This window comes from Myotis brandtii, unplaced genomic scaffold, assembly GCF_000412655.1.
Source record: "Myotis brandtii unplaced genomic scaffold, ASM41265v1 scaffold250, whole genome shotgun sequence".
NCBI lineage: Eukaryota > Metazoa > Chordata > Mammalia > Chiroptera > Vespertilionidae > Myotis > Myotis brandtii.
The window spans coordinates 2238494-2250067 of NW_005359478.1; the positions used below are offsets into that span (position 1 = coordinate 2238494).

At 39.6% G+C, this 11574-nt stretch overlaps 1 protein-coding gene across 2 annotated transcripts in view; it reads right to left on the reverse strand.

Annotated features, from left to right (window-relative positions):
* ASH1L (ash1 (absent, small, or homeotic)-like (Drosophila)) overlaps positions 1-11574 on the reverse strand; it is a 131963-nt gene that overhangs the window by 96743 nt on the left and 23646 nt on the right. For both annotated transcript variants that reach the window (XM_014540820.1, XM_005867543.2), the window contains exon 3: positions 3917-8477. In XM_014540820.1, the coding sequence (XP_014396306.1) occupies positions 3917-8477 (4561 nt within the window). The remainder of the gene's footprint in view (positions 1-3916; positions 8478-11574) is intronic.

Sequence of the window (11574 nt, forward strand, 5' to 3'; positions counted from 1 at the left end):
GATTGGGCGTGCCCTCTGCCACCCGGGAGCAGGCCTAAGCCAGCAGGTCGTTATCTCCCGAGGGGTCCCAGACTGCGAGAGGGCACAGGTCGGGCTGGGGGACCCCCCTCCCCATTCCCCCCAGTGCACAAATTTTTGTGCACCGGGCCTCTAGTATATATATTAAACACAAATGTGTGCTCTCCCTAAATCTGTTCTTCCTGTCTTCTCTGTAGTATTAGAGCAAAGCATCACAATCTCTCAAACATTCACACAGATGTCTGCCACCACCCTCATCTAAGTAACACTATCTCATCTAGACTACTGCAGTTGCCTACTGGTTTTCCTGCAACTATTGTTGCCCTCTACACTTTAATGTTCACACATGAGCCAGAATGGTTTTTAAAAATGCTTATCTAATACCAATACTCCTCTGTCTTTTGCTGTTAGTATAAAATCAAAGATCTTTAGCATATGGTCTGGCTTCTTTCTTTTTAAAAAAAAAAAATTTTTATTATTGATTTCAGAGAGAAGAAGGGAGAGAGAGAGAAACATCAATGATGACAGAATCATTGATCAGCTGCCTCCTGCACGCCCCCCACAGGGGATCAAGCCCACAACCCAGGCATGTGCCCTTGACCAGAATTGAACCTGGAACCCTTTAGTCTGTAGGCCAACACTCTATCCACTGAGCAACACCAGCTAGGGCTGGCTTCTTTCTTTCACCACAACTCTCACCATCTTCTCTTTTGTAGTCCCTCTTCTACCACAATTAACCTTCCCCATTATTTTTTAATATCTAAGTTCCTTTCCAGTTCAGGATTTGTAAGTAGCTCTTCACTCCTTAGCTTGAGAAGCTAGTACAGGGGTGGGCAAACTTTTTGACTCGAGGGCCACAATGGGTTCTTAAACTGGACCGGAGGGCCGGAACAAAAGCATGGATGGAGTGTTTGTGTGAACTAATATAAATTCAAAGTAAACATCATTACATAAAAGGGTACGGTCTTTTTTTTTTTTATTAGTTTTATTCATTTCAAACGGGCCGGATCCGGCCCGCGGGCCGTAGTTTGCCCACGGCTGAGCTAGTAGCTTCCCATTTTTCAAGTTTCAACTTTTTATCCTCAAGCAATAGATAATAATTCTTATCTAAATAGGTACCATTTCTCCCCTAATTATCCACTTTAACAATGTTATATTAACAGTGTGTTTTTTTAAATTATGCCATTATTTACATACTTACCACTGTGTTATCTTCCTTCACTAAGCTGAAAGTTAATGAGGCCAGATATCATGTCTTTTCTCTACTATATGCTAGTGATTAGAAGAGTGCTAGATGTTTTGGAATTCAATAAATAAATGAGTCAATGAATGAAAGTAAGTGGAATTCTGTTTACCTAGCTAACTGCTGCTTATCCTTCAGGTAAGTTTAGGGTCCCTGTTTCAGGGCTCTCATAGAACCCTGTACTTTGTTTTGTTTTAATATATTTTTAATGAATTCAGAGAGGAAGGGAGAAGGAGAAAGAGATGGAAACATCAATGCTGAGAGAGAATCGTCCATTGGCTGAGGGATCGAGACCGCAACCTGGACATGTGCCCTGACCAGGAATCGAACTGTGACCTCATGGTTCATGGGTCGAGGCTCAACCACTGAGCCATGCAGGCCGGGCTGTACTTTCTTTAAAAAAAAAATAAAACATGTACTCACATTTAATGTGTAATTTTTTTGTTTATTACCCATCTCCTTCACTATAAGTTCCATGAGAACAATAAACCTATTTTATCACAAGTACCCACAAAGTAGAATGCCTGGCAGATAGTATTTAAAAACTGTTGATATTTGTAAAAAAATCTGTTGAGATGGTTACTAGACTTATTGTGGTGATGACTTTGTAAAGGTATACAAATGTTGAATCATTATGTTGTACACCGGGCGTTAATATAATATTGTATCAACTATAATTAAAAATAAATTTTAAAAATAAATAAAATATACAAAAGAGAGGGTAGGAAGTGCATTATATCCTATCTTCTCCAAGAGTATTATAATTAAACTAGAGGCCCGGTGCACGAAATTCATGCATGAGTGGGGTCCCTAGGCCTGGCAGGCAATCAGGGCCAATTGGGGGCAGACCAATCAGGACCGGGCCGGAGAGGGGGCGATGGTCGCCGGGCCAGGTGCCGAAGGAAAGGACGCTGGATGCTGATGCTGGATGCTGACACAGCCATCATCGGCACACTGCCACTGCACGGTTCCCTGCCTCCCCGCCTCCTCCTTCCCTTGCCTTTCTCTCTTTCATTAAACAAATATTAAAGATGCACAAAACTAAAGAATGTTCAGCTTTTTCTACCAAGGTAGCTTTTACTTTTTGAAAGTTCATAATGAAAATCAGGAATAAAAACTTGTTTTTGAGGGTTTTATCATTTCCTAAAATGCACAGGTTTTTAAACTTATGGATGAATAATACAATTAACATGTGTGCTTACTATGTGCAAATCACTTTGAAAAACACTTCTTATAACCATACTTCTTATAACCATACTAATCAGAAGTGATTTTGAGTCTTAAAAAAGTTTACTTGGAGAATCTGATGAAACATATGGACTTTCTCCTGAAATATACATACAATTTTACTTCAACATCAGAGGTTTTATGAACGTCCCAAAATTATTTACAAAGCCTCAGAATTGAGATCTTTGATAAAAAAAACCAACTCCTGACTTAGAGATATCTTCTGTATCAATGATTTTCAACTTGTATGCTGCAAAAGGCACACTGATGTGCCACATGGATTTTTAAAACATGCAATACCTGATTATTTAGTCAGGGCACTGACCTCTTTTACCCAACACAATAGCTGTCCAATGTGAATGAATCAAAATTATGCCTATTTTCTTTTGTCAAGTTGGCAAAAATATTTGTTATGTGTGCCATGAGACAAAGGTTGAAAATTACTGTCCCATTTGAATGGGTAATGCTTCCTCTTTCTTAATTTATATATTTTCAATTCTTAAAAGACACTTTTTAGACATTACAAATGCATTATTTAATTTGTTTCATGTTATTTTATATCCAATTGAAGTAGCTTTTATAGATACTTAAATGTACTCTACAAATGAAGTCCCTCTGAATATTCAGTTCAATTTTATAGGTTGATAATTTGAACGCTTAGATTTTTATTATGAGACATACAGAATTAATAAAATACTTGTCCTAGAACAAGAAGTGTTAATAACTACTGGATTAGTGTATACAAAAAAATCCTGAATAGTGACAAGAGATAGCTATGAGCCATTTCTCACTAAAGAAACTGTGTAATACGTAAGATAAAGAATTTTTTTGGTTTCCAAAAGATGACTGTTATTTCTTGTTTTCATAATGGTATCTCTTCTCAAAATTCAAAATTAATGCAAACACCAGCCTTATCTCACTTTTCACAACAATTGAAAATGAGAACTTCACCCTGGCGAGTAAAGCTAAATTGGTTGAACGTCATCCCATGTACTGAAGGTTCACCAGTTCAATTCCCAGTCAGGCCACATGCCCAGGTTGTGGGTTTGATTTCTGGTTGGGGTGCATACAAGTGGCAACTGACTGATGTTTCCCTCTCCCTTTCTCTCTAAATCAATGAAATAAATTAAAAAGAAAAAGAAAACAAGAACTTTTAAACAAAAATGATTAGATCTATTAAAAGTTCATGTACATGGCACTAGCTGATATGCCTCAGTTGGTGGGGCATCATACTATGCACTAAAAGGTTGTCATTTCAATTCCCAGTCAGGGTACATGCCCGGGTTGCAGGCTCAATTCCTGGTAGAAGGCATGCAGGAGACAGCCAATCTATGTTTCTCTCTCTCTCTCCCCTTTTCTCCCTCTAAAAATCAACAAGTAATCTAGTTCTCTAACACAAGTTAACAGGCAACAAAATGACCCTCTTACCTGTCAAGTTCTGTACTGCCCTTTCACTGGAAGGCAGTGGCTCCTTTCTGTGAGGCCGATTTAGTGAAGTGTCCTGTGCAGAAAACAGTCCCGGGTTATCAGTTAATTTCTTCCGGCCACTGGAGTTAGGGTTTGAAACTCTGCAGCTGCCTATTGCACTTGTGAAAAGGTTTGTATGTTCATCACTGCTGGCTGGATCAGAGTTGGGAGTGAATCCTCCAAGGGATAAAGTTGGAGAACTTTCTGAACAGTCAATCTGTAAAGGTGTCTGCAATCCCAAAGCCAATGGACTAGATTCTGAAGGCTCTCGATGGATCCACTGTTCTTCTCTATTTATTAAACTTTTTGAAGGAGAAATGTGAGGGCAGGATATATGACACCGGTGCTTTTCCTTATGTTTATATCGTTCTCCAACAGTATCCTTTCCAAATCGATAGCGTTTCAAAGTCTCCAGGACAGATCTGGAAGAGCCAGTGTCCATGGAAACTTGGGGTTGCTCAGAAGAACGGTGTTCTCTGTGTTTATGGCGGTGCCTGTGTTTGTGCTCGACCATCCAACCATAGGCCATCTCAGGAGGGACACTAGGGTACGTACTCATGGAAAGGAGGGGAGTCCTGCTGGTTGTAAGAAAGGCCTCCTGTCGAAGTAGCTTATGCTTTTTCTTATGGTATTTGGTGGGATTGAGAAGTAAATGACCAGTATGCATATAGGAAGGAGGTGGAAGTGGAGTAGTGAAAGAAGGAGATGGAGGAGGTGGATAAAGAGTGGGGGGATACCTTCCATAGTAACCTAATCCTATCGGAGCAGCTGTAAGGGGTGAGGGAGAGTAAGGCATGCCATAAGAGGGATAGAATCCAGTACTAGAAAGAGGAAAACTAAGGCTATGCATAAAAGGCATTTCAGCCATTGCCTCTCTCATCTTAGGGGGTCTCCCTCTCTTCTTTTTCAAATCAGGTTTTCGAATGTAGTGCAAAGGATCTAAGGGGAAAGAAGGGTGTGTATAGAAACTATTAAAGTTGATTCGAAAAATAGTGGGCAGGAGGTCTCGGGGGATAAAATGATGACTTCGATGGGTGATTCGAATTTCACTTAGACGACTTATTAATTCCTCCAGCTCTGCAATAAAGTCTGGATCCTGTCTATTTCGGAGTTGGGGATATTTCTTTTTCCGTTTTCGTTTCTGCCTTTTCATCTTGTCATAGCTGAGGTAATCATGATTCCTGCGCTTACATTTGTGTTTATGTTTTTCTTTAAGACTGCTTAGAACTGTAGAGGTTTCAGGGGGAATCAGAGAAACATGCTCAAAGGAATGCCTTCTCTTTTTTTGCCCACAAAATTTCTCTGCCCTGTCTGATGTGCTGTTATTATCTGTCCCAATTCCACTATCACTGGGAATGGTCTCATCACTATGAGACTCACTAATGGGAGAAGGAGTAGCTTCTTTCAGAGATGTGAGTTCACTCAAATGTGAAGGAGAATTGGGCAACAAAGTAGGAGGAGATAATCGCCTCCTCCCCTTTGAGGCCTTCTTCATTGCAAGAGTCTGAATCATACTTCCCTGTCTGGAGTGTAAATGCAAATATGGCACTGAACTGGGTTCAACAAAGCCTGCATCACTACTTACAGGGCTCTGACCTCCACTAGTCCCAGAAGACTGAGAACAAATAGGTGATGGAAGAATCTCAGGACTACTAGCAGATGAAGGCAGTAAAGGGGGAAGGATCTGTCCTAATGCTGATCCAGCTGCCTGCTGAGCTGTTTGCTCAAGAACAGCAAGGCTAGTAGGGCTACCAGAAAGAATGCCATTTAAGACAGTTTTTGGTTTTCGACCCCTCCTCTTTCCTATGTAAATGGTTCCTTTCTTGCTGACATTTATCTGTTGGCCCAATTTAGAGCCAAATGTAGCAGCAAGACTTGACACTGTATTATGGAGTTTGGATTGCACTTTCCCTTTATTACTTGATTCTACAGAGCTTGAAAGAATCTGATTCAACAGTTTCTTTCTCTTTAAAGTCTTCATTTTATTTATTTTGCGGATAATTGTTTTCATCAATTGTCCATTGTTTCTCTTGATTTTTTTATCTGGTTCCATCTCAAGGTCATTCATACTACAGACAGTTGGCCTGTGACTGTCATCTAGGTCATCTGGATCTGGAAGTTGATCCTCACTCTCAAAGAAATCACTACTACTTCTATGGTTGTCACTTTCACATTCTAGCTTGCTTGGACTTTCGGTGGCAACAAATGGAGCCACTGATAGTACAGGTGGCTTCATCTTGACTGGTGACCTCATTTGCCTCTTAGGTCTGCCTCTCTTTTTTGGGAAAGGAGACACAGACAGACTTTGTTTGAAGGAAGGAATTTCAATTTCTGGTTGCAAAATTGGGGGTTCTTGTTCTTCCTTAGACTGCAAAGAAAAAACTTTAGAGGCAGGAATTTTTAAAGTCCTCTTAGGTGGACCTTCCAGTTGAGGCATCTCTTTAGATTTAGGTCTTCCTCTTTTGGGCTTATAAATATCAGACAAAAGGTCACTAGAGACACACATACTGGAGGATAGTTTGTGAGTAGCAAAAGACTTATGAGATGGTTTTTCACTGTCAGTTAAGAGAGCAAGAGATGGAGTTGTAGATTTGCTCAACTTTGGCAATCGGCGTTTAAGGAAATCATGATCTACAAATGAAGATGGTCCAATGTTTTTCATAAACTTGGCTGGCTCAGAATTACTACTTGATAGTGAGCTACATGAAACATTTTTAAAAAGCTCTGATCTTTCTAATTCTAGCCCTTTTGGAGACCGGCATGTGCTTCTTGCCACCACTTTAGTCCACCGAGCTTTTCTTCCTTTCCTTTTTTTTAATGGTTTCGACTGCAAACTAGTGCTTAGGCTCTCAGCAACTTGGCAGTGTTTTTCAGAGGCAGTTACTGCACCAAGCTTTAGAAAAGGGTTGTTACTAAATAAACTAGTGAAGTTAACAACTGAAGGGGTAATTGTATGAATACTGGATTCAGAAGTCAAACTTGGCTTTTTTCCTAGAGAAGAGCTTATTCTTGGAATATCTAGATGTGTAGTTTTTGAATCATTTAGCTCTTTATCAATCCCTTTACATTCAATATTCATGCTATGACCCACAGACCTGTGACCAATGTTCAAGTGGGCACTTTCAGAAGTATATTGGTTCTTTCCACCAGATTCAGAAATTTCTTCCATTAGTTCTGTGGTAGGACTTAGAAGTAATGAATTAGGAGCCAAGTGTAGTGAAGTTTCAGGGGGACTTCTGGATAAAGGATTAACAGATACAGTAGGTGATGGGGAGGGGAGAGTGCTTTCTCCTACTGCACTAAAAGGGGATTTAGCTGTAGATGCATCAGAAGCACCTCCCATTTGAAAGTCTGGAGAAGTGCAATATACGGGAGGTTGCTTTTCATGCTTTGAGGTTTCATATGACCCCCTTTCACTGGATGAGAAACTATCTTGCTGAATGCATGTTCCTTCATTAAACATTTCTTTCTCCAAATTAATGATTTCTTTTCGAACTGAGAACTTTTCCAATATGCTTTCTTTACTCTGTCGTATAACATTCTTCTCAAAAGTTTTGCTGCTGGCACTGTCTTTCAGGGATTCAGAAAGTTCCTGACTTTCATGACTCTTGATGTTTGTACAAGAAGCCTTAAATGATTCTTGAGTGGAGAGCAGTGCTTCAGCTTTAAGGTTTAGGGCATCTTTACTGACCAGTCCTGCCATAGGACAACTCACTAGTTTCTTTCCAATGTCCTTATTAACTAATCCCATTGTTGAATTTGCTACAATCTTCTTTGCACAGTCCTTGGCCACAAGGCCAACAGTAGAACCCAATTTCTTTCCCAGGTCTTTATTAACCAGTCCAACTACAGTGCCAAATCCTAACTTCTTTCCAGATTCCTTATTCACTAAACCTGGAACAATACCAATTCCTAGCTTCTTTCCTGAATCCTTGCTCAGCAGTCCTACTGTAGTGATAGTCCCTGGCTTTTTGCCTAAGTCTTTATTAATGAATACCGCTGTAGTGCCAGTTCCTAGTTTTTTCACAGAGTCCTTATTGACCAATCCTACTGTTGCATTAAACACTGGTTTTTTCCCAGGATCTTTAGTTACCAATCCAACTGCTGTGCTGATCACTGGTTTTTTTATTAAGTCCTTATGTATTATTCCAGCTACAGAACCAACACCTGCTTTCCTGATCAAATCCTTGCTAACCAATCCTGAAATAGTAGTACCAGTTCCTAACTTTTTCGATTTTGTCTTGGAAGACTTGGAGGGGGGACAAGTTGCAATAAGGTGTGCCAACTTTTCTGTTACAGTTGTTCCTCCATTAAGTAATGTTTTGTTCTTTAAATCAGGATCCCGACTACCAACAACAGTAGATGATGTTGCATTAATGTAATCTGTCATTTCTGAGTGTATTGGAGAAAGCTTCTTAGACAAAGAATTGTTTTCTCCCTGTGAATGAAGATGGATACTTTCTTCAGAATGGCATTGAATGGCTGAAACATCACCTGATTTCTTGTACAACTTTGAAAGGTCCTAAAATATGAACAAGAAAAAGGTTTTAGAGAGGATAAACTTTATACCACTTCAATTCAGTATTTAGTCGAACAAACTTATTGATCACATGTCAGATGTAAGATAGGCAATACTCCTTTTAAAAGAACATGTAATGGAACTAGCGCAAATAATCCTAAAGTTTATAAGGAATCATAACAGACAGTGAGCAGCCAAAGCACTCTTGAGAAAAAAGAACAAAGTTGAAGATATCATGCTCCCTAATTTCAAACTAATATTACAAAGCTACAATTAAAAAAAAAAGTATGGTACTTGCACAAATACAGACACATAGATCAATGAAACAGAATAGAGCCCAGAAACAAATGCACACGTATATGGTCAATTAATCTACATCAAAGGAGGCAAGGATATACAATGGAGAAATGACAGTCTCCTCAGATGCATGTACAGATACATGGGAAAAAATGAACAGGTGATACCTTAACCTTATAATGTTTCATACTTGAAAAGACTATTTTTTCCTTTTTGTATTACATAGAAATTCCTTGGTTATTTTATTTATAATGTTATTGAGATACAATTCACATACCATAAAATTCACCCATTTATAGCACAGATTCAGTAGTTTTTAATATATTCACAGAGCTGTGCAACTGTTATTGGTGGAAGTGGAGTTCATTTTGTGAATAAATTTTTAAAAATATTTTCTAGCTCAAGAATACTACAAATTTTATGTTAATTATTTTTTAATCGTTACCTGGGGATATGTTATATTGATTTTTAGAGAGAGAGGCAAGGATAGAGGGAGAAACATCAATGTAAGAGAAACATCAATCAGTTGCTTCCTGTACTTGCCCAAACCAGGGATCAAACCTTCAACCTAGGTATGTGCCCTGACCAGGAATCAAACCCACAACTTTTCTGGTGTATGGGATGATGCTCCATTCAACTGAGCCACCTGGCCAGGGCCTGATTTTATTTACTTTATAATCTTAAATTCTTGCTCCATAAGGAATTCCTTTTTTCAGCAAATAGGTATCAAGTACCTATAATTTAAATGCTAAGAATAACAGCAGTAAAAAAAATCCCTTTCACCATGGAGGTTCCATTCTAATTCATGAGAAGGGTAGAGGCAATAAAAGATAAGATTTGCTATGAAGAAAATCAGAGCATGAAAACGAAAGAGGAAAAGACTAGGGTTGGCCCTAGCCAGTTTGGCTCAGTGGACAGAGTGTCAGCCTGCGAACTGAAAGGTCCCAGGTTTGTTTCCGGTCAAGGGCACATGCCCGGATTGTGGGCTCGACCCCCAGTGGGGGACTTGCAGGAGGCAGCAGATCCATGATTCTCTCTCATCATGGATGTTTCTATCTCTCTCCCTCTTCCTTCTTCTCTGAAAACTAATCAGATAGTTTTGGCTCTGTCTGATTGAATAAAAGGAAAACGTCTTAAATATAATTTATAGTATTTTCCAAGTGGCTAGGTAGGGGCTCTTTCTGACCATGTTGCACATGGTACCCAGAACACTTTGTGATATTTATCTGAGGTCAATAAATATATGCTAAAAAAAAAGACTAGGGTTAGAAAGGATTTGCAATTTTAGAATAGGTTGCTAAAATATTACATTTACAGAGAAACACAAATGAGGTGAAAGAGGGATCTTCATAGCTACTAAGAAAAGAACAATACCATAAAAAAGGAAACGGAAAGAGCAAAGGCTCTCTGGCAGGAGCTTGTCTGGTATATTCAAGGAATCCAGGTTTGCTGGAGTAATTAAGGGAAGAATAGTTGGGAAAGAGGTAGGGGGACAGACATTTTTTAGTGTAAGAGAGGGAAAGTTGTTGGAATGTTTTATGCAGAAAAGGTGTGTGGGTCTAATACTTAATTCAACAAGTATTAGTTGATTACTCATTGTTGACAACACAGAAAAAAAAAAAATTAAGACAAAAAATGCCTGCTCTCGTAAAGCTTACATTTTAGGAACACAATAAAGAAAACCAGTAACTTTTAAAAAAATATATTTTTATTGATTTTTAGAGAGAAAGGGAGAGGAATAGAGAGATAGAAAAATCGATGAGAGAGAAATATCATCGAGCAGCTGCTTCCTGCACACCCCCCACAGGGGATCGAGCCTGCAACCTAAACATAGGCCCTGAACGGGAATTGATCTGGCAGCCTCTTGATTCCTAGGTCAATGCTCAACCGCTGAGCTACACCGGCCAGGTGAAAACCAGTAACGTTTAAAAATATTTTTTTAAAATATATTTTTATTGAATTTTTTTACAGAGAGGAAGGAAGAGGAATAGCGAGTTAGAAAGATCGATGAGAGAGAAACATAGATCAGCTGCCTCTTGCACACCACCAAGGTACATGCCTTTGACCGGAATCGAACCTGGGACCCTTCAGTCCGCAAGCCAACGCTCTATCCTCTGAGCCAAACCAGCTAGGCTAAAAATATTTTTTGTTAGAAGGTAATAACTGCTATGAGAAAACCAGAAGGCAATAAAAGTGTTAGAAGAGATTATGGAAAACTGAGTTCAGTGACTGGGCTAGCAAAGACAAGTAAGGAAGTTAACAAGAACATGAAGAATACCAGTGTAGCAGAACTTAAGCAGGTGACTGGGGAGAACAATACAATATGTAATAAAAAAGGGCTAGTTAGATACTGGAGGGTCTTTAGGCCATTATAATGGCTTGTGCTTTTACTTGGTCCCTCCCTGACCAGAGAACTAAGATGGTGGTGTAGGTAAACACAGTACTCCCTATTTCCCACAACCACATCAAAATTATAACTAAACTACAGAATAATCATTATACAGAACCACCTGAAAGCTGGCTGAATGGAAGTCCTACAACTAGAGAAGAAGACAGCATATTAAGACTGGTAGGAAGGGTGGAGGCACAGAACAGGTTGGTCCAACACCCAGCCCTACACCAGACCCTTCAGTGCCAGGAAGAGAAGTCCCCATAACTTCTGGCTGTAAAAAAACAGAAAATATTGTGGATGAATGACACAGAGGCTGCTGGAGTCCCAGCAGTTCCTTTTAAAGGGCCAGCGTATGGACTTACTCCCTCTAAGCTGCAGCAGTGGGACAGCGGCTTGGGGTGGGGGGTGGGG